At 45.5% G+C, this 23,884-nt stretch overlaps 1 protein-coding gene across 1 annotated transcript in view; it reads right to left on the bottom strand.

The window, feature by feature from the left end:
- Positions 1-20,185, bottom strand: part of BEND7 (BEN domain containing 7) — an 86,625-nt gene extending 66,440 nt beyond the window's left edge. Inside the window, 2 exon segments of the mRNA XM_017874628.1 lie at positions 18,539-18,622; positions 20,096-20,185. Coding sequence (XP_017730117.1) covers positions 18,539-18,622; positions 20,096-20,108 — 97 coding nt within the window. The 5' untranslated portion in view covers positions 20,109-20,185.
- Between the last annotated feature and the right edge of the window lie 3,699 nt (positions 20,186-23,884).

Raw genomic sequence — 23,884 nt, 5'->3', positions numbered from 1 at the left:
GTATTATGGGTAGGACACTGTTCTTTATCAACAAGAAAAACAATGAACTGAAAAGGCAGCTTCCAGCCTGGAGGTGGGGCCACAGATGGTCTTAAAGAGCTGGCCTTTCCAGTTCGTAAATACCAGAAACAGTGCAGAAGCATCTGCAGGAGAGGTGACAATGAGGATGCGTCTCTGTTTGTGGTGATGAAAAAGCTCTGGAGATGGTTGCACAACATGGTGAACATATTTTAAAGAAAAATGCTTTTAAAACTCCTTGCATTTTTTAGGGAGTGGGTAATAGCATGTTAAAGAGAAAGAGTTTATCAGTGAGAAATAATAAGATGACCAGGATTATACTATATGGCCCAAAATATTTCCTCTTAAAAACTCGTAGAGGTTGACATGGAGCCATGCTGTGGATAGACTGATGGGTGGCCTGTCAAATGCGAGATGGGTGGGAGCACGGAGCCGGGGCCTTCAGGCCTGCGGGCAGCTCTCTGCACAACCTCCACAAGTGAGCTGAAACAAGAGGAATCTGAAGCGGACCCTGTGCTTTGAGGACCTGAGGCTGGCACCTCTTTCCAGACCCCATTAACATGCAGATGCTATCAAGGTCCCAGCTGGCAGCCTGCAGGGACAATTGCCATGTTTATGAGGGACACACAAGACTGGGAGTCGAACTCAGCCAACAATGGTGTGAGAAGCATCAGTCTATGGAAGAGGGCAATGGTTTTCCAAACAAGCTCTTTTTCTTCGAAGTGCAATCTAAAGTGGAACCCCAATAAATAAATAAGAGCAAAGCTCTGCTGAGGAGACTGTGCCCGAATCCGATTCCTGAAGCTGCCCTTGGAGGATGCTCAAGAACTCCAAGGCTCCACACTGCATAGGCTGAATGCCACAGAAAAGGTCAAAAAGTGGCCATAGAATCATTTAATTGGATGAATCAAATACTATGAAAAGGCATATCTAGACACAAATATATCTCCATGTGCTTGAGGGTCCTGTTCAGCTGAGAACTACAGGTAGAAAATAATGAAGCAGCCCAATGTATACATGGCATTTACATTTAAAGGACAGCTAAGATCCTTTCAAATCTGTTGAGATACTATCAGGTTTACTCATCCACTTAATAAATATTTACTGTACTACTACTAAATATGACACAATGTAACAAAATATATATATATATATAATACACAGTCTCTTCCCTTCAGGAGGTGATAGCCTAGCACAAGAGACAAAAGAGTATGTACACAGCTCTAAGAGTATAATGGCACTCTTCTGATGGACGGGCAGGTCTAAGCAGCACAGGGGTCAACCACAGCCAGCGGGCAGGAGCACCTTGTAATCATGGCTGAAGATGTGAAGCCAGGACAGGTACCAAGAGGGAACACCAAGGATCCTAGTGGGAAAACAGGCACTGAAAGCCAAAAAGGCACAAACGGCTTGAGATGGGCATTTAGGGTCAAAAAGAGCAAAGAAATACCAGGAAATGAAGCAACAAACAGCTGTGCAAAATGAGCTATCACACAGCTTCTCAAACTTTTCCCTCAAAGAACACAGAAAGCCAAAGGAGAGTAAGTATCTATGAGAAGTTTGGGGGCAGAGTCCTAGGAGGGGAATAAGGAACAAACAATTTTCTTAGATGTCCTTATGTTTTCTCTTAAAAAAGTAAATGCAAGTCCTGTCCTACACTCCCCATGTTTTTGCATTTAATTTTAAAACAATCTTCTACCCACCAAGATGTGCAGCTTCCTACGGACCCTGGACCCCAGCACTGGGCACCCATGGTTACATGTTTGCCAGCTGATAAGCAAGGCTAAGGGTGGGTGGGCTGGCCCATCCCAGGGGCAAGGGCTGGTGCCTGCGAGTCAGGCTCTTCAGCATCGCCAGCTACACTTCCTAGAAGCACAGGTACGGTGTCCATGACTGAACAGACAAAACTAAGGGGATTCATGATCAATGCCTTAGAAATCGTGTAAGTGACAAGTGTTTCAGGAATTACAGAGAGAAACAGATCATTTTACTCTGGGAGGACTACACCTCACAAAGATGGCAAGACTGGAGGTGGTCAATAAACAACACTAGCATTTCCATGGCACTTTGGGGAGGAGAAAAGAGAACGGCACTGAACAAAGCTTGAGGGCAAGAGAGAAGTGAAGTGGGCACTGGCGAATCAGCGAACTTAGCTGGAGTTAAGGCAATGAATGGGGCAAAGTCAAAAACAAAAGGATTCTGACACTTTGACTTTATCCTCAAAGTGACAGGAGATCAATGAAGGTTTTTGTAAGAGCGATAGGACACAGTTAGAACTACCCAGTGAATTCAAAGACTTTTGTCTACTTATTTCTCCTTCAAATGTTCTTATATCATGGAAAGCAAAGTTTTATTTTATAATCAATATAGCATGGCTGTCCAGTGTTCCCTGATGAGTGATTGCATATAACATTAAGCAGCTAGGTCTGAAACCACCACTTTGAGTAATATTCAAGAATGATCAAGTCAAAGAGTTAAATCTCAAATGCATGGAAGAGGTCTTATAAATCAATAAAGAAGATGATGAATACTAATGATGTTGGACAAAGGACATGAACGTGTAATTCACAAGAGAAAAAATGATCAATAAATATTTTAAGTATTTTATCTCCCTAATTATTAATGTAATGAAAATTAACATAAAATTCTTTTCCTTTTTATGTAATTATAGATTCAAAAAGGCCATTTTTGGTGATAATTTAGGGTCACAACTCTCATATGCTGTTGGTAGGGATGTAATTCAACAAAACCTTTTTGGGGTAGAATATGGCAATTCCACTTACCAAAATTTATCCTACAGAAATATTCCAACAAATACCTGTGAATATTCACTACAGCATCATTTTACAGGGGAAATATTGGGAACAATGTAAACATTTATCAACAGAATATTAGATTAGTGAATTATGGTACAGCAGTAGAATGCAATTATATCATTTCATATCTGTAAAGAGTGAAATAGACCCTTCTAGAGTCATTTGGAAGTATGTGAAAGACAAATTATTAGCTTCAAGAAAGCTGAGATCACGATCATCTCGTTCACTACAGGATAACTAGGGGCTAAATCTGCCTGGCTCCAAATAGGCAGTCAATATGGGTGAAATAAACGAAGATTAGGTTAAGTGAAAAAAGTTGCAACACGTTATATAGCATAATTCTATTTTCTTTTTCTGTGACACACACACATATTTCACACACACCTCTATTGGTAATAGGGGTTACCACTGGAGAGCGTGATTGGGACGAGATTTTAAAATTTTAATTAAAAAAAAAAAAAAAACTAGTCAAGGGCTGGACAGAGTGGCTCACGCCTATAATCCCAGCACTTTGGGAGGCCGAGGTGGACGGATCCCTTGAGTCAGGAGTTCAAGGCCAGCCTGGTCAACATGGTGAAACCCCGTCCCTACTAAAAAAATAAGAAAATTAGCTGGGTGTGGTGGTGGGTGCCTGTAATCCCAGGCACCCGGGAGGCTGACGCAGGAGAATCGCTTGAACCTGGAAGGCGGAGGTTGCAGTGAGCTGAGATCGCGCCACTGCACTCCAGCCTGGGCAACAGAGTGAGACTCTGTCTCAAAAAAAAAAAACAAAAAACCACCCCAAAACCCCAAATAACTACTCAAGTGTATTAGTGAGAAGGGGGAAATAGTAGAAGGAGTTTGACCTACAACTCACCATGAACAATCAACTGAGGTAACTTGCTCACTTCAGACCAGCTGGGATCTTTTACTTTTTATTTTGTTTTCAGCTTTATAAATTGTTTAAAAAATTGTTTCAAAATGAATATATATGACTGTTTTAGAGGGAAAATAATCTAGAAGAATTATTTACAAACTTTTCCTTGTGGTACTCCCAAGCTGGGTATAAGGCAACTGGTAGATGTAGCTGTGGACCTGAAAACATCACAATGAAATTGGGCAGGAACGACTGACTCACCAGCAGCTAGATGGCAGCAAGAAAAGTCAAGCAGGGAGGTGCTGGGGTGTGGTATATTTTGTAATCCCTGGAATACATGCTAAGGCCACTTTCTCTTGAAACTCATTACAAGTCCCGTATCCTTAAAAGGAATTTGGATGTATTTAAGGGAAAGAGTGTTAAAGCTATTAATATCACTTCAGAGCACTTAGTATGTACCAGGCCTCTGGAAAGCACCCTGCCTACATTGAATCCTGACACCAAGCTGAGAGGTTCGAGCACTGACGTACACATTTTACCCAGGAGACGCAGAGACTGTGAGGTCAGAGACCTGCATTGGATGCATCAGGCTTCTGGGTCCCTGTGCTGCACTGCTCTACTAAGCTGCTCAAGGAACTAGCTGAATGGCAGGAAGGGCTCCATTCATGAGACCATCAAGCCAGTGTCCAGGGAGCTGTCACAACAAGACGTGGGTGCCGTGTGCACTAGCTGGTACCTTAACTACCTAGGAATGTTAGCACACATGGTGGAAATAAGGAAATCACTGGATCAAACCATCTTTACAGATTCTGACTTAGTTGCACTGCTCCAAACTAAGAAGAATGAGGCTGATATTTCCTTTTAAATTGGAAATTTGTACTTGTGAGGCTGAGGCAGGAGGTTCACTTGAGCCCAGGAGTTTAAGGCTGCAGTATGCTATAACCACACCTGTGAACAGCCTCTGCACTCCAGCCTGGACAACATAGCGAGATCCTGTCTCTTAGAAAAATACAAACTGGAAACTTGGTCCATGTGAAGCCCGTTAGTTCTACAAAAGCCAAAGATGAAAACTTCAGAAAAGTGAAATAAAAGTTTGTGTTCACTATTCTATGACACACACAGCAAAAGTCTCCAAAGGCTGACAATACACCCAGGAAAAATAGAACAAGATTGTAGATCAAGAGCTGCTTCTGAATTCCTGCAGTAACACAAGTCTTGCCTTCATTCGACAAGAAAATGTTCATAATGTACTATTTGCAAAGATGCACCCTTTTCAATATAAGTCGAAACACCGATCCTCTGCTCTCCTGTACAGAAAACTTCTAAGAGAGTCTTGACACAGAAATGCAAATCTCCCCTCCTTCCTGAGATGTTAATTCCACATCTACCTTATGGATCAGTTAAGTATGAACATCATTAAGTACCGTCTGGATTATATTTCTTCAGTCATTTAAACTTTTAAAATATTCTGAGTTAAACACACATGCTATCGCACAATTTCATTTTCAATGCAAATATTATTAATAATGATGACAAACAGATCACACTCACAATGGCTTTTTCTTCCAAGGATCTCAAGGGATTTGGATAACTTGGGGCCCAAGGGACCTGGAGAATGGCAGCCTTCCCTGAGTGAATCTTGTGGGAAATCTCTGGGACTAAAGCAATTGTAACTTAAATCAGTGGCTTCCAAACTTTTCTGACCATGGTTCACAGCAAGAAATACATTTTTCATGATGACCTACAACACACATACCATGCACACAACTCTTAACGACAGTGTCAGGAATTTACCTTCCCTGCATGCAGTATACTTTGATGTTTTCTATTTTACTGTATTTCTTTCTTCTTCTTCTTAATGCTATTGTTACTGTTGTAGTGTCGGTGACAATTCACTAAATTGATATCATGACCTACTTACAGGTCACAACCACTGGTGTGCAAAACATTGCCTTCAGTGTCCACAGTTTTAAGACACTGGCCTAGGCAGTCTTCTCGCCCTCCATGCTCTTCCTGGATTCACCCGTCCTCTCTCCTGGCTCCACTGACTATCTGTACAAGAGGACTCCAGCCCAGATTCCATCTCAAGGCTCCAGAGCCATACATCCAGTTGCTTACCAGAGAGCCTCACTTGGACATCTCAAAAGCAACCTTAACATCATGTCCAAAAAGGTTATTTTATCACGACCATCCCCTAGCCTTAGTAAATGGGCCAACTCAGCTGTCCGAGCCAAAAACCTAGGAGTTATTCCTCTTTCCTTCCCTCCCATAGCCGATTGGTCACCAAGTCCCGCTTCTTATAACTTCTAAATTACTTTAGAATCCTACCGCTTCTCCCCACCACCACCCCATTCTTGGTATCACTCCATGGGGCTACTGCCACAAGCCTTCAGGACTGCTCTCCTCCCATTCTATTCCACCCTGAAGCTAGAGTGATCTTTCAAAAATGCAAATCAAGTTACACTGCAGACCTCCATGGAGTGCCAATATCCCCAGGATGGAGCTGCAGCTCCCTGAGAGGCCGGGCCTCTTTGCCGTTGCTCCAGCCCTGGCTCCTGCCACATTTCTCCTGTTCTATGGTGGTGTCTGGCTCTAGGGTCTGGCTGCACATGAGAACCACTGGGGCAACTTTTAAAAAATATAAGTGCCCAGGCCTCCCTTCAGAACAATTCAATCAGAATCCAAGAAGTGACTGACTGTGCAGCCCTGGCCCTGCCAAAGGCCTTTTCCTGTGTCTCACAAGCTGGTCCCCACATGCTGCCCCTTCCGTGTCCTCAGCCCCAACACCAGATCGGCCCTTCAGGTCTCAGTTTCAAGGTCATTTTCTCAAGGGCCGTATTCCTTAATTCCCCAGGCCTGGGAGGCCTCATGTTCCCACAGAATCCTTAATTTCTCTTATCGCAACCTAGTGGGTTCTACAACCTCCCAGCATGGCACGGTGGCTTCAGTAAATATCTACAATATGAATATATTAACGTCAATTCTAATAACAGATATGACGAGAAGATATGGTTGAGGAAAGCTGATGGAAAAACACCACCACTGACGTGCAAGAGATAAACCCACATCGGAGGCATCTGTGCAGTTCTCCTTCCTTCTGTGGAGTGTGCAGCTGGGTGGCAAGCAGAGGCCATTTGGTGCCTAAATTCGGCCACATATTCCCATGAAAGCCTTCCCCGAGGGACATATCTCATCTCCATCTTCTTCCTAGTTCATCACAGATAATGGGTGGGAAATTCAGTTTCCCCTGCCTCAACAAATGTGAAGAAAAAGCTGCCTGTCCAGAATGATCAAGTAAACCAGGGAAGCTAGGTCGGACCTGGGCCACCCTGCTCTACTGTGTGCCGGCACCAGGCTCTCCCTCCCAGTGGAGAGTTGAAAAGAGGAACACTGAACTTGTAGGGAAACGCTAAAGCTAATATTCCTGCAGCAACTCCTCAGCCACATTTCATGCTGTGCATATTAAGGTACCCATTAAAGTCTTGCTGGTAATCGAAAAAATTATCTATGTGCAATGAGAATGAGTTAATGCAACAGAGGAACCTTAACTTTTGCATCTCCTGACTTTCCACTGTTAAGAGGTACCTTGCATTTTTGTGGGGTTCTGTACATTTCCTATATAGGTGTAAAGTCATACTTGAGAGATATAATTCCATTCACCACGCAAGCAACTTCATAGTCTATTCTATTGCATCAACTTTTTCTGTAAAAATAAATTGTTAAGGATATTATTCCTGGAACAGAATAAATTCTTGGAATTACTGAGTAACTTATGTAGCGTTCCACTGTTCCAAGAACACATCACTTATTTTATCATGACAATGTAAAGGTATTAATCTTTTGGCTTCCATTTCAACAATGAGAAATGCTGCGAGAGACACAGACACCTGCATTACATTTCAGCTCAAGTTTATATCATCCATAAACATCTCTGTTTTGGACACCTCGGCCAAACAAATGCTCACAGAATACTCTATGTAGCATCTGATTTTATGGAACTATAAAAGTTCCTTGCTGTTAATTACAGAGACAAATGTCTCCTCACACATTTGGTTACCAGATAGCAGCATAATTAGTTTTCTCCATTAACCTTTCAGATATAAAGTTTGATTTCAAGTAAAACACATTGTAATCCCCTTAGAATCTGAATAACATGGTATATTTCTGCATGTTTGAAAAAAATGCAATACTAAGAAAACAATTTTATGGATTCTTATTTACAAGGATATTGGTTGTGTGGAATACTGAAAGAAAATCTGTCTAAACTTTGTAATGATTTTTTGAAAATATATTATCAAATATGCGTGCGATAAGCTATCCTTTGTAGAGAAATGAGGCACAGTCACCTGACCCCCAGTGGAATGTGCCCTTTGACCTCTCTCTCTCCTAACTATGGTCATGCGGCCACATTGTTCAGCACAGCCTCTCATCTGCTCCCCCTTCATCCTGGCATCTGTGAGACAACGGATGAGGGAGGTGCGTTCAGCTGATGGCAATGGAATAGTTTTTTTCCTGTTTAAAGTCAAATTGCCTTCAGAATGACTGATCCCACAACCCTGCCCTGCTAAGGACCATGCTGTAGCTTACATTCGCAGAGGGCGCGTTTGATGGGTTCAATGTGTAGATGGGGTGCTATAAACATTGACGTATGTTTACACTGCCGACACGTGGAGGGTGGGATGAAGACCTCCTGTGTCGCATGGGACAATCCTGCACAAGGAAACGGCCTCATCTTAATCGTCCCACTCTGATCTACTGATTACTGGAGGCACACTACCTTTTAATATGTTTTAACATGGAACTCATGTATTCGAAAATAGTTATTAAGAGTCTACTCTGCGCCAAGGAATACTACAGTAGGAATACAGCATTGAACACTCAGAGTATTACCCTGAAGGAATTCAGGCTGAGACTGGAAGGACAATTAAAAGATCATGGAGGCAAGGGTAGTCGAGGTCACTCTAGGCAAAGAGGCCAGCAGAGCACACGCCAGGGCCCCAGTGTTGCAAGATTCCAGGGGTGCTGTCCCTTGTGCCATGTGAGTCTGCGAGGCCCGGGGAGAGGGGTGGCATGGAGACTGGTGACACACAGGGGCACAGAAGGGCATCCTATTTCAGAGTTAGACTTTAAAGGAGGGAGACTTTTACCTAATAAAATAGAAAACAGGCTAGGCATGGTAGCTCATGCCGGTAATTCCAGCAGTTTGGGAGGCCAAGGAGGGCAGATCACTTGAGGTCAGGAGTTCAAGACCTGCCTGGCCAAAATGGTGAAACCCTGTCTCTACTAAAAATACAAAAACTAGCCAGGCATGGTGGCAAGCACCCATAGTGCCAGCTACTCAGGAGGCTGAGGCAGGAGAATCACTTGAATCGGAGGTGAAGGATGCAGTGAGCCGAGATTGCACCACTGTACTCCAGCCTGGGTGACACAGTGAGACTCTAACTCAAAGGAAAAAAAGTTTATTTAACAAATATTTATGATATTTCCTAGAATGTGCCAGACATTGTTCTGCAAACAAAAATGCAAAGAGATCGGGCTAGATGATAGCAGGATACATACAGGCTTGGAAGAGTTGATACCAAAGGAAGCTTTTAGATTTCTAGTGCCAAAGACCATTATATTTTAGGGTCCAAGTAAAAGACTGTATTTCTCAGTGTCCATTGAAGATATATGTGACCATACAAAAAATAAGTGTTGACTGGAATATGTGGTTATGTTCTTTAAGAAGCAAGTGGAACAAATAAATTAAGCAAGCACTTGTTGCCCTATTGGGATTTTCTTGTGTGTGTTTTTTTTTTTTTTTTTTTGAGATAGGCTCTCACTTGTTGCCCAGGCTGGAGTGCAATGGTGCTATCTCAGCTCACTGCAACTTCCAACCCCCGGGCTCAACTGATTCTCCCACCTCAGCTTCCTGAGTAGCTGCGACTACAGGTATGCACCATTACACCCTGCTAATTTTTGTATTTTTTTGTAGATTTTTTTTTTTTTTTTTTGCAGAAGAGTGGTAAGCATGTCAATGAAGTGAGGAAGTACACAGTCTGAAATGTAAGGAAGGAGAGCTGCTGCAGGAATGAAAAGTGGTCTGGTATGGCTGCTGTACATGGAGGCAAGAGGGGAGTGTCAGGAATCAGCTGGAAGAAGTAGACGGGGGCAGTTCATGCAGGGTCTCAGCTGTCATGCTAGGGAGTTTGGGTGCACTTAGATGACAAGTAATTTCAAGCATCACACCTACAATCCCAGCACTGTGGGAGGCCAAGGCTGGAGGATCGCTTGAGGCCAGGAGTTCAAGACCAACCAGGGCAACAGAGGGAGATGCTGTCTCTACAAAAAATAAAAAAATTAGCTGGGCATGGTGGTACATGCCTGAAGTCCCAGCTACTTGGAAGGCTGAGTAGCTTGAGCCCAGGAGTTGGAGGCTTCAGTGAGCTACGATCATGCCATGCACTCCAGCCAGGGCAACAGAGTGAGACCCTGTCTCTGAAAAATGGAAAAGAATTTCAGGCAGAGGGGCAGCCCAAGTTGCACACAATACTCTCAGGAACCGAAAGGCACCATGTGGATCGCAATGGCTGCAGGTTCAGGTTTCTGCCCTTCACCAGCCCCACTCCCCTGCTATTGCTGGGGCACTGCTGTCCGGGTCACTTTCTCTCCGATAATCTGCTACTTATAAGGATAACAGACTTCCTGCGCCAACATCCCAAGTCTATTTTTAACTTTGAGATGCAGAACACACTGGTTCAAAATCCTTGTTTCACCGTATAGACGGCCATATGATTTTCCTCCGAAAATAAAATCACAGAGAGGCTGAATTGTCAACACGTTTCCTTAGATTCTACCCTTCATGACTTTATTATTATTTTTTTTCAACGATGTGGTCATGCCCAGTGTAAGAAAAGTAAAAGACCACAATATATCACACTTTTAATTTACAGGACAGTTGCTGAACCACAACGAGCCTTCCTGAGAAACAGAAAGAGGTGGTTTTTCCTCAGGACAGCTGCTGCCCCCACACAGGCCGTGGCAAGCAGCTGCAGGCTGCATGTTAGCCCCACTGGTCCTTCACAGCGCCCCCTTGGGCAGGTACAACTTGGGCGGCTGTGTGCAGGGGCCCAACTCCCTCAGAAACCTGACAGGCACCGAGGTTGGTTGGTGTGATGTTTAATACATGGCTGTATGTCCTTAAATTAAGGTAGAAAAGCTTGCTTCATGTGGAATCTGAGAAGTCAACAATGTCAACATCGGTTTACAGACGGGCCAGTGCTATCTTAAGCACCTTTGTAAAGCTGTACCTGTGTTAGAGCAGAATAAGGAACAAGTAGAACAAATGTGATTTTCCAATTTTGGTTTCCAACATGTCACTGGCTTTCATATGTGAGTTCTCCTTTTCGGTCTCTTCTAGATTTGAAAAAAGAAGTTGTATCTCACAAATCAACATCAGAAATCCCAAATTTCTACTCTAGTATGTTACAGAAGCTTAAAGTTAAATGAGGCATCTTTTAGTTTGGCTCACTAAATGTCTCTAAAATCTCAATATAGCAGTATACTTTACAATAAATCTTCAGAGTCCTAACGACAGTGTCCAATATATTCATGCATTTAAATCACATATCTGAAGACCTATCAGCAGAGTACCTATGACGGATACAGCATTGTGCTAGGTTCTCAAAGGATCCAAAATGAATTCAGGTCACACTTGCCCTCTAGGATCTGACAATTTACATTAGGAGCGATTAGAAGAGTCCTGCAAATAAACAACTCCATTTCAATGTGGCAGCTGTTAAGGTTCGGGGGAGGATCTGCTGGGTGACTTGAGCACAATAAAGCCACACACAAAAATAAGTAAATATTAGGCATCACATGGTGAGTGCCAGAGAAGAGTACTGTTACTACTTAGTGCCCAAGTACAGGAAGAAAAGGTAACTCCTAGGCCGGGTGCAGTGGCTCACGCCTGTCATCCCAGCACTTTGGGAGGCCGAGGCGGGCGGATCATGAGGTCAGGAGATCGAGACCATCCTGGCTAACACGGTGAAACCCGCCTCTACTAAAAATACAAACACATTAGCCGGAGGTGGTGGCAGGCACCTGTAGTCCCAGATAGTCGGGAGGCTGAGGCAGGAGAATGGCGTGAACCCGGGAGATGGGGCTTGCAGTGAGCCGAGATGGCGCCACTGCACTCCAGCGAGACTCTGTCTCAAAAAAATAAAATAAAATAAAAGGTAATTCCTAAATCTGGGAGAAGGAGGAAGAATGGGGTAATAAAAACAAACAGTGTTTTCAGTTTGAAAAGCATTTTACCATACAGGATTTCCCATGTGCATCAGGAGGGCCAACATTATTCTTCTATTATAGAAGATGAGGAAAGCCCTCAAGAGTGTTATCCAAGGTGTCACAGCTGGAGCCTGAGATTCGAAGCAAGGTTTTCTGACTCTAAATCCGACTTCTCTCTACTATGCTATGTAAACTGAGAAGGCTTACAGGCCAAGGTAATATTTGAACTGGGCTTTAAAAACCGATAGGAGAGACAGGATTTTAGGGGAAGGAGTTTGGAAATGGGGTAAGGCATGGTAGGAGGCTAGGATGGAGAAGGAGCCACCGTGAAACGGCGGAGATGAGAACGGGAAGGTGCTTTAAGGAGGGAACGATGTGGCCAGTTTGACAACAGCACATGTTTTCAGTGAGGGTGAAGAGCAAGAGAAGGCTGGAAAGGTGGTTTAGGAACAGACAGCGAACTGAACGAGGGGGAGAGCAGGGCCTCACTCCTCCACGGCAGCGTGTTACAGTGGGAAGACTGCGGCCAGGCCATGTCCAAATTCCAGATCCAGGCTCTTGTCTCCTAGCTCTATGACCTTACATACATTAACAATTCTAAAGGCCCATTTTTCTCATATAAAAGTAGAAATGACAATACCTTCTCAGAGCTGGTCTCAGTGTTAAATGAGATAAAGTTCGGAAGTGCCCAGCATACACGGGAGATAGTAAACAGCCCTAGCTCCTTTCTTCCCAGCAGGAGGGGCTTTCCCAGGCCGCAGCTCCTGGCCACCCCATTCCTTCTCTCTGTGGAGCCCCCTCTGCACCTGGAAGTCCTGCTTTAGGAAGCCGGCTGGCTCAACGGAAGGTGGTTGCATGAAAGCTGGAGACAGGGAGATGTAGATGCGGTCGGCTCACACTGCGCATACTAAATACTCAGTGAAGGGCTTTGCCTTCATTCTAGAACCCATGACAAGGCAGCTGAAGTCTCTAAGCAGGAGAGAGGGTGAGAAGTTACGTATTGAGATCAGCCCATGTGAGCAGATTGGAGCAAGGAGTGTGGCAGCTCTGACAAGGTGAAGAGCTCAGAAGTGGATGTCAGGAGACCCGACTGGAAAGTGTGGTCAGCTACTAATGACCATGTAGCCTTGGGCAAATCACTTTCACCCCTGAGTTGAGGTTCCCATTTGTAAAACATGAGGCCAACACCAACCTCAGAGTGTAGCTGCAATAGAAACTAAATGAGAAATGGAGTGCCCGTATGGCCTAAATACAAATGCCTCCCAGGCTTCAGGCAACAAGTCATACGTGAGAACGACAAAGTTCTGCATCCATAGCTACTGAAACACATGTATATGTGCACATAAATTGAAAGAAGCTATCGGTATTTAAGTCTCCTCAACAGGCTCTCCAAACTTTGACTTTGCTTGCAATTGTTTTTGAAGCCATTTTTCGGTCCTAGAGTATAATCAGACATATCAGGTGCTGTATGAAGCCTTGGGAACAGTCTAGACCAGGGGTTTTAAAATAGTGACTGGGGGTGCCCTAACATTCTGCAGAGGCCCACAGAGGAATGTGGAACGCACATAAGGCACTCTGGGTCTTCTCGACCTTACTTCAAGCAGCTCTGCTCCCCTTTGATCTGCTGGACACGCTGGGGGTTCCGCTTGGGAGCGCGTTTGAACAAAGCCTGCCATGCAGTTAAGGGCTTGCTTTGGAGATAGGCAGACCCTGGCTTGCATCCTGGCTCTGGCACTGAGTAACTCTGTGAACTCCTCAAATTCTTCATCCATCAAGAGGGAAAAACAACACGTTTCTTGGGACAATTAATGGGATAACATTTACAAAGTCCTTTACATAGTGCCTGGCACACAGCAAGCTCTGGGTAAATGACACTATTACTGGCCACATACTTAACCCCAAGAGACACTCCAGGTTGTCTGTTCTGTTCATTCCACCACCAAAAAAGGAGAGGACTGACATGAAAGAGCACAGGGACACAAGGACACAGTGGGGCCAGGGTGCTGAAGGTGGAGCTTTTACGGGGAGGAACAGAGTGGGGAAGCACTTGCTTCCAAATACTGGGATTTCGGGGTTCTACTTTTCCCCCTTGGTCCTTCATTTCCCCTAAGGTTGCAACTCCTGCCCCAGATATGGTGACACACTAGACCGTTCTTCCTCTTGGGAGCAGGGACTCAGCTCCTAAGCCTTTTGAAACCAACCAAGAACCAGGGTGGGACCCAGGCCACCTGACTCCAGGTGAAGACCTCCTCCGTCTTACAAACAGACCTGCCCAGTCCTCCAGGGAGGAGAACGATGTCGTGGCTGGGAGATAACTCTCTAACTTGTAAAAGTGCACAGGAAGTTTTCGAGTGTGTCCTCTTTGGGGAGATTCTGGGGACTCTAGTGGGGGCAGCTGTCATCAAGAAAGCCATTGAAAAGAGATTTCGGAGTTTCAGAGACGTCGATCCTGCTCACCTGGCATGGCAGCCACATTGTGTGCTTCATCTGTGGAAAGCTGAATAACTGAACTGAATACTAAAAAGAGTAACTAGAACAGGGCTTGGCATGGATGAAAACGGAGTACAATGAATATCTGTTGAATGAATAAATGAATGAGACTGAACACCTGACAAATATGTTTCAAATGTACATACTATGATAAATGTAACCCAAAATCCAATGTGTGAAAAGAGACTTCATTTTATATTTGTATTAGTGCTATGAATAATAAATTAATTGTCTCATTAAAATCCTTCTGTAAGTGCCCTGCTAGCAGCTAAGGCCTCCTCCATGAGCCTTGGATTTGCCTGGCTCCACAGGGCAGAGGGGAAGGATCTTTGAGAGGAGGCCTGGGTTTACTCTGGTCTCTGCTATTAACGAGAAGGTCAGGTAACTGAGCTTTGGTTCCCATCATTATAGGAATCATTGTATCTACCCTAAGTACCCCACAGGTATATGGTAAAAATCCCGAGAAAACAGATGTGAAAGTACTTTCTAAGCCATAAGGTGCAACACTCATGGTCAAGCTATAATGATGCTTACTGCCGGCTCCCTCACCCTTCCCATCTGGAATCTTCTCCAGGGAGGAGAAATACAGGAGCGAATCTTTCCTTTAGTTCAACATCTCTGCTTCGCAGAGCCCTCCCCTCTACCCCTTCCAGCTCTGCATTTGCTGTTGCCCTGACCATTCACATTTGTCATTTAATTACTGTTCACAGGGGGGCAGTTAAGTGCAGTGTTCAAAGCTCAGGCAGACCTGCACTGGAATCCCACCTGACCTGTGGTACTTCCTACTTGAGAGACCTTGGGCAGGTCACCTCGACATCTCTAGGCTCATCTACAAAATGGGGATGACGATAACTCGTACAGACATTCTGCGAAGAGCCACTCAGGTCTTTCATGTAAAGTGCTCAATGTGCTGCCTTGCACACAGTAAGTGCTTAAACAACTGTAGCTCTTACGATTGCTGAATACTGTGCCCTCTTTCCTGAATTTGTCTTGTCTCCTCTCCAACTGGATCTCAATCTCCGAGAACAAGGTCCCTGTCCTATCCATTTCTGTGACTATCTCTGACCCCACTCCCATGCCAGAAAAGTGCTGAGTTTGGAGTATTTTCTCATAGACACTGGGTGAATTGACTTAACGGAACCGTTTTCCTTCAAACAGTGCTTAAATCTTCATTGTAGTCCCATCACAGCCAGCTTGAGAAAGTCAATGTCCACAGGGTAAAGTAATGTCTTCTGACCCTATTATCCAGTTAAAAATATGTAATTCCTAAAGCACTCTGCCAAGCCATTTACACTACTGAGCTACCCGACCATGTGAGATGCACTATGTTCGTTAACAGCCTAAAAATGTTCCACAGAAGGAGACCTGATATGGGAACCTCTGCCACATTCTGGAAGACTCTTTTTCACCTAGGACATAAACTTTGATCTTATAGATGCAGATAGTACTAAAGGGAACACATATCTTTGAATGTAGAAAATCCTATAGAATATCCCTGGGACAGTGTGTCAGTACTTTGTTATAGAGGAAAGAGTTCTAGTATTTTGGTACCAACCCCCCTTGGCTGTCATAAGCTTCCCATAGAATTCTACATATTTATGGACAGGCTTTAGCAATTTATAAAGTAAACATAATTGAAATATTTAAATCTATGTTTTGAAAAGTGTAACTGTAAAACTATAAACTATAACACTGTCAACAAAAAATTCCTACTTCCGGATGCCATCAGTAACTATTCTCAATTGTTCCAGAAATCATGTTTCTGTGACAATTTCTGTTATTTTTTTCCTAACTGACCTAGAGATCACAAAATAAAAATGTTATTTGGGAACCAACTACATCGTGACCTCAGAATGAACAAAAGATTGAGAATAACCCACAGCACGCTCCCAGGCTGTTCAATCTTTTGTCTCTTGATATTGAAGGCCTTCTTGAGCAACCACTTTGAAAATGTATCTATTTCAAGCCTGGTCTTTCATTGGAATTCTTGTATCTTCCTCAACTCGGACCAGGAAGAAGAAAATCAACAACATCTATCATCTTTGGGAGTTTCCAGCTTACTGAATCCTGGGCACTAGCATCCTGTTGCTCTTCAGCTTCCCCTCTCTTATCCTTACAATTCACTTCCCTCATAGTGACCTTACCACTTTTCTAGTACACAGCAGAAAGCGCGGGAAAGCCTGCCTTGCTGGAGAAGAACTAAATCAAGGACATGATGTTCCATTTGTATGGTGAACGTAAATTTTCTACTAAAGGGCAAATTCGTTATTTCAAATGGCTTATAGAGTGTACTCTGATAATACAGAATTCCAACTGACAAGCCAGGCGCGGTGGCTCACGCCTATAATCCCAGCACTTTGGGAGGCCGAGGTGGGTGGATCACCTGAGGTCAGGAGTTCGAGACCAGGCTGGCCAACATGGTGAACCTCTGTCTCTACTAAAAATACAAAAAATTAGCCAGGTGTGGTGGCGGGAACCTGTAATCCCAGCTACTCGGGCGGCTGAGGCAGGAGAATCGCTTGAACCCGGAAGGCAGGGGCTGCAGTGAGCCGAGATCATGCCATTGCACTCCAGCCTGGATAACAAGAGCGAAACTCTGTCTAAAAAAAAAAAACCAGAATTCCAACTGACCAAGTTTAGGGGACTGGAAAGACTGAAATCCAAGAATATTCTCTTTCTGGGCCACAGCATTTCACTTGATTATTAACCTTTTGGCTCCTAGCTCTCTTTAACAGTAAACAGGTACTGGGAGCAGTGCTGGCACCAGTGATATTCTTTCCCTCAGCAAAAAGATCCATGTGCCATTAATGAACGCTCATGTAAGAAATGCTGACATTTCCCTCCCATTTTTCCTCTTAAAGTATATATTAATATTTGACTTCTTCCCAATGCATCCCGACCTACCCTTTTTATCCCTCAAAGCAAAACCAGGGAGATCCTGGTGAGAGCTTCGTTTGAAGGCTGACCCACACTGGGTCTGGGCAGCAGTCCTGCTACCTGAAGTCCCCTTTGATGGGGTAATTGTGGCTTTGATTGTAATCGCTCTTGCTCTGACCCCTCTCATGTTCTGCTTCCTTGATATGCAGTGCTGGGCCCTCACCCTGCTACCTGGGATTGCAGAGGTCCAAGATGGGCAAGGTTGAAGCCAAAGACCACACCATCTACTCTCCACTCTGATCTTATGGGTACTTCACTCTTAGAGGCAAAATCCTACATGGTTGCATTTTTGGCTGATGGTGTGCAAATAAAAAACTGCACATCCAAAACCTTTCCTGTACAGCGTGTGCGCCAACACTGCACATGGGAAAAGTGGCAATGTTTGTGGCTACCTGCCTACCCATCATGCAGCTACATTTGCTGGAAAGTCTCAGAGATGCTGCTTTAGCTCTGCTCGTCCCTGACGTGAGCTGGGAACAAGGATGGTAAGAGGAAAGCATGCTGTTCCCCCTGCCCCAAAATGCTGGTGTGAAAGGGGCACAAATCCAGGAAAATGAGGAGCTCTTTGATGATAACTAGCACTATCAAGAGTTGGTTAGGCAGACAATCACACTTTTATTTTCCTTATGCTTTTTGACTGTAGATTTAATTTAATTTTGTCATGGCAGGATTAGCAACTGGGCCACAGAGGTGAAGGGACATAATAAGACAGCACATTAATCCTCTATCCCACCCAAGGCAGAAGCAAAACCAAACAAATAGCAGCTTCCTGGAAATTGAATTTCTGTTATCCAGATGTCAAAGATGTAATACCCCAATTACACAAACTATTGCCAGTGAAGCATGCCAGCGAATATGCAATGTAAATGGGGTGAGCGCAGAGCCACAAAACTGCACAGTCAGCATCTGGCTCTGTGAGTGAGTGATAATTAGCACTGTGTGTAGACACTAATAAACATTTATGTCTGAAATTACAACTTTTAGCAATGTTAATAAGGGATATATTGGCAATCTGTAAAATAAAAGGTCTTGAAAAGAATGTCATACATTAAGCAATGGCAGACATTTCCCGTTCCTGAACAATTTCCTTTTTCCCCCTAATTGCAAATGGCCACGATGTTTTGCTAAGAAATTAATCGACATAGGAACCTACCTAAAAAAATGGGTTGTGTCTCTTTGGCCTCCCCATTAACATCGTTGCTGAATTCTGGGATCTTATACACCTCATGGTGATAATCTGGCATGAGAAAACAACCAAAAATTAGAATCCTAATGACCTCAAGATAGGAATCAGCAGTCAAGTCTAGAATCTCATTCTATTTATTATGTATAATCCATAATTTATAAATAAACTTTTTGAGAACTGAATCACAGAATTTGTAGTCGATAATAATTCCTAAAACTTTGCTCATTCTGGAGTATGCAAACTTGAAAGATTACTTTGGCTTCAGAAGACAGCTTTGCTTGATCACACCATTTTCACGGTAAATTATGCCCACAGATGCCAATTTTTAGGTTTTTTTTTTTTTATTTGAGGTGGCAAGTAACGTTTGCCCAATCATAGAGCAGGAGAGGTTTCCAAATTTCTCTTCACAACCCATTTTCACCAGCGTATCAACAGTATGCTTTAAAGTTAGCCAGCACTCTAGTTTTCTCAGTTTACCTAGAAAATCTCAGCCTTTAAGCAGCTTAAAGGCAAAACACATGAAAATACTGATTTGTTATTTCAAATGTAGTATGATTTGGATAAGAAAGCAAGATTTTCATCTTTCACACAAGTGACTCTTTCACTTTCAGCTACTGCACTTTATTTAATATGCAACAGTTTATTTTCTAAAACTGCACCTGCAGAGAGAGAGAAGAATCAGACCTATAATTAAAAAAAAAAAGAAAGAAAGAAAAAGAAAAAGAAAAAAGGAAAAACTTGCTATGTCAGTCAAAGTTTAAAATACAATATTTTACAAGCTTCTCTATGGAGGCTACTGCACTTTGGCTTCTATTTTTGAAAAGTAGGGTCACTTAGGCACGAAGACAGAGGTTCCTCCTTAACACCTACTCCCCTTCCTCTGGCCTTAGATCTCCCAGGACCAAGTCAACAAAACTACTCTCACTTTTAAGATAAAGCAGTTAAGTTCTCTGAGGTCATCAATAAGAAAGCAGCCTACATTCCTGAATGAATCAGATAGCACCATTAGGGCAGTCACCCAGACAGAGACTTTTAAAAGTCCAAGTAACTGAGTAATCAACACGGATGTGGAAAAAAAAATTTACTCAGAAAGTGGGAAGAGCCAAGTATTCTGAATGCGTGAAACTATTTCAGGCCTCTTTCATTAAACAGTGTCCAAACTAAATTAGGGGAGGCAGATAAGAATGGATCTTCAAAATGCCTATAATCAAACTATTTTCAGATGAACCAAATCCACACCTTAGCTAGCTTAGCTCAGTTTGAAAAATTCGATTACTTGTAATTGCCCACGATTTTTCACTAATTTTCATCAGTTTACACGTGACTTCTGCAGGTTGTTGAAGAGTTTGTACCCTGACAGGTTCTGTGGTGTGGCTTTGACCCCAACTTGATTAAAAGACGACATTTAAACAGAGCGGGTCTAAACTCAATATGAGGACTTGTGACATTACAATGAACAAAGTCACCTGCCCCTAATTAAAGATGACAATGCATTTTGAGATATATTTTCACGATGGCTCTTACCTTGAGTTATCATTAAAAAAAAAAGTCAAGTCAAATCAGGAAGATAAAGACTCTTAACAAGTAACTGAACACAGACAAGACTGTATTCCACTTTCCCCTCCCTGACCAAATTCAAACCCCGAGAGTGTGGTGTACACCTGTTAATTCGTCAGGAACTATCTGGATTTTCTTTTCTTCCTTTTTTTGTTTTAAAGGATACTTATCTGACTGCTACGTGATCTAGTCTAAAACACCTTTCCAACCCAAATCAGCTAGCTAGAGATGTTGGATGTCAACAATTCCGCCTTGGGCTTGGACACGGCGTGAGCTTCTTTCTCCTTCTTAAAAAGAACAACAACGGTCATCCTTTTTCCTCCTTCTCTTGGCGGGGGGAAGGGGGAAGACCCCGGAAAACAAAAACAGCAAATCTCAGGTCCGATGGTCCACGCTCGGCCTGATGCCCAGGCAGGTCCGCGGCCGCGCCAGCCCAGCCCCGGAGGCGCCCCGAGGAGGGCTCGGGCCCCCCGGTGTCATTGTTTGCTAATTTCCTGAGCTGCCCTCCGACTTGTTTACGTTAAATAACACCCCGGCTCCCCCCGCACAACTTTCCCCGCCGCCCGGCGTGTGCGGCTGCGGCCCTGCCTGCCAGCCCCGCGGAGGCACCGGGGGACCGTGAAGGACCGGGGGCTCCGGGAGGGCGCGCCCCCCAGCGTGGACCCCAGCGGGCGGCCGAGGGGCGCGGCGCCCGCTGCTGCCCCCGCGCCCTGGCGGCCGCTTACCGTCGGCCTCACCAGTTTGAAGCCCTCCTGGATTCCTGCTTCCCTTTTCCGCTCTCGGAGAAGCTCCATGGTGGACGGGAAGGGCGGGCGGCGGGGCTGAGAACGGCCGGTGCGGCAGCGGGCCAGCGGGGCGCCGGCCTCCGTGTTCACCACCGCGGGCCCGGGACCAACAAGGTCGCCGCCCTGGAATCGCGGAAGGCCGTCGGGAGGCGGAGGAACCACCGCGAGCCCGCTCGGGCTGCAGGCGCCGGGGGCCGCGGCGCGGCTCCCGTGCGAATTGCCCCCCGCGGCGCCGCCTCCCGGTGCCCTAGCGCCCCGCGGCCCCCGCCTCATGCCGGCCCCGGGTTCCAGACGCCGCCCGCCGCAGCCCCCCAACCTTTCCGTTGGGAGCCGGGCCGGGCCGGGGGCGCGGCGGCGGCGGCGGCGGCGGCGGCGCGGCGGCGGGGCCGGGGGGCGGCTCGGGCCGGCGGCCGCTGGGCTCAGCTGCGACCGCGGCGGTGGGGCGACGGCCCGGAGACGCGGCCTGGCTGGCGGGGCGGTGCGGGGAGGGCCGGCGGCGGTGGCAGAGCCGGCCGGGGCGGCCTGACCGCCCCCGCGGGAGGAGGGCCCGCCGGCGGAGGGGCGGCCGCGCCGGGACCCCGGGGCCACCCTGCTGGCCGGAGCCCGGCCGCCGCCATCCCCGGGGGCGCCCGCCGCCGCCGCCGGCCTGGCGCGCGGCCGCGGAGGAGGCGCGGAGGCCGCCGGCCGCAGCGCCCGGCCCGGGCCGGCGGCCTGCCTGCCCCCCGGGGGACGTCGCCACCCGGGCCTCCGCTCGCAGACCCCGCTGGCCGGCCTCCCTCCGCCGCTTGCTGAGCCGAGCTCCTCTGTGCACCTCGCCGTGGGGGCGCGGACCGCCCCGGCAGCCACCTCCCCGCCGTCACATCCCGGGCGCCCCGGGGCCCGATGCGGTGATTTTAGGCAAGTTTTAGGGGAGAAAAAACTTACCCATCTGCGCTCTCTCTACAAGCACAGAGAGGAGGTTTTAGAATATTGTGGAAAAGAGTATAGTAGAGAGAGCTCCCATTCCCTAACCCAGGCTGGGCTGACTGTGGGAAGAGCCGAGTCACATTCAAGGAGAGCACTTGGAATGGGGGGCTTGGTGGCCCTGGGGACTCTCAGGAGGCCATGGTCAAGGCAGGTGCAGGGGACTCTGCTTCTCCAGGTCATATGTCGGAATCATGGACCCAAACACAAAGCACTTACTTGTTTTGTGTAATATTCTTTTCGGGGAAGCAGAGAGAATACTCTAGGCACCATTTCTTTCTCACATCTTTCGAGTGGGCCAGGAAAAGAATTCACACCATCTGGGAATGGTAGGACAGGAACGTGATGGGACATGAGTGAAAGTATCGCCAAACCCAACCAGGAAGAGGGTAAAAGAGTCGGAGGGGCGGGAGTCTACCTCTCCAGCACGGGGCAAAGGCCAGTGGCCCCAAAAGAGAGAGGAAAATGGGGAGGTTGACAAATGTGATGAGTGTCACGTGGGTCCCACCCAAATGAGGCAGCCGCTGAGGAACCGCTCTTCAGGGACACAGAGTAGGACAACTGCCGAGGAAGGGGGACGTTGAGGCAGCTTGCAGAAGCACGCATGGAGAAACAGAACCAAAGAGCAGGGTAACCAGCAAACCAGGCAGTGGAGGCAGGGATGGTTACCCATCCAAAGGTCTTGGATGGTACCAAAGGCGGCACACCTGGAAGGCTGGTTATTCCTGGCATGGAGGGGAGAGGGAGAACTGTTTCTTCCGTTCAATAAAGCAAACCTTCAACAAGAGGTTGTTAACCTTTTTGGTCACTGTTTCCTTTGAGATTATGTTCAAAGCTCAAGGGCCCTTTTTCCTAGAAAACATGTATGGGCGTAAAATTTAGTATACATTTATTGGAGTTCTTAGATGCGCCTTGCTGCTCTCAGAAAATTAGTGGTAACAGTGATTAAAGCAATACCCTATTTGGGTTTCTTCCTTCCCTGCCCGCCTTTCTTTAAAATCAGGCATAAAAACCTGAAGATGTTTTGGATTTTTTTTTTCTTTTTTTTTTTGAGACAGAGTCTCATACTGTTGCCCAGGATGGAGTGCAGTGGTGCGATCTCAGCTTACTGCAACCTCCATCCGGGTTCAAGCGATTCTCCTGCCTCAGCCTCCCAAGTAGCTGGGATTACAGGCATGGGCCACCACGCCCAGCTAATTTTTTGTATTTTTAGTAGAGATGGGGCTTTGCCGTGTTGGCCGGGCTAGTTTCAAACTCCTGACCTGAAGTGATCGGCCGCCTAGGCCTCCCAAAGTGCTGGTATTACAGGCGTGAGCCACCACGCCCGGCTGTTTTGGATGTTTTTAAGGAAACAAAGCATACAATTTTGTTCCTCAGGCTGGGATCCATTCTTTCTTTATGTAATGCCTTTTAAAATGTTATTCTCAAAGCCGTAAGGCTAAGTTCTACACTGACTAAGGAACTTCCCGGATCCTTCATGCCTTGGAGCATATAATGAGATTTCATTATGCTTAAACTATGATGAACTCAGTGAAGGTGTCATCCCAAGAAGTAAATCCCTGGAGAAGGTATTAACAACTTAGCATTTTCCGTTCAAGTGGGAATGCAAATTCCATTTCCTGAAGAGAATATTTTTGATATAGTTAAGAATAAAATATTTGAGTAAGAATATTTTTAAATAGTAGTCATTTCTCCTTGACCCTTTTTAACCTGGCTTTCCAGAGATGGTGTATGAGTGAGTTGGCCTGCAGAGGACACAGGCTAGGCCTGTCTTATTAAGTTTTAGAGAAAATAAATGTCTATTTACTCTGCATTTTGTGCAAATCACTATGCTCTTATCTAACAAAAATGTATATATCACATTTAGTATTAAGATTAATTATAATATTTAATTAAAATGAGATTGCTTGGGGCCAGGTGTGGTGTTTCACACCTGTAATCCCAACATTTTGGGATTCAGAAGGATTTCTTAAGGCCAGGAATTCAGGACCAACCTGGATAACATCAT

Source organism: Rhinopithecus bieti, unplaced genomic scaffold (assembly GCF_001698545.2).
Source record: "Rhinopithecus bieti isolate Rb0 unplaced genomic scaffold, ASM169854v2 scaffold_1012, whole genome shotgun sequence".
NCBI lineage: Eukaryota > Metazoa > Chordata > Mammalia > Primates > Cercopithecidae > Rhinopithecus > Rhinopithecus bieti.
Note: the sequence above shows the minus strand (reverse complement) of the source record. Positions and strands in the feature narration are given on the sequence as shown.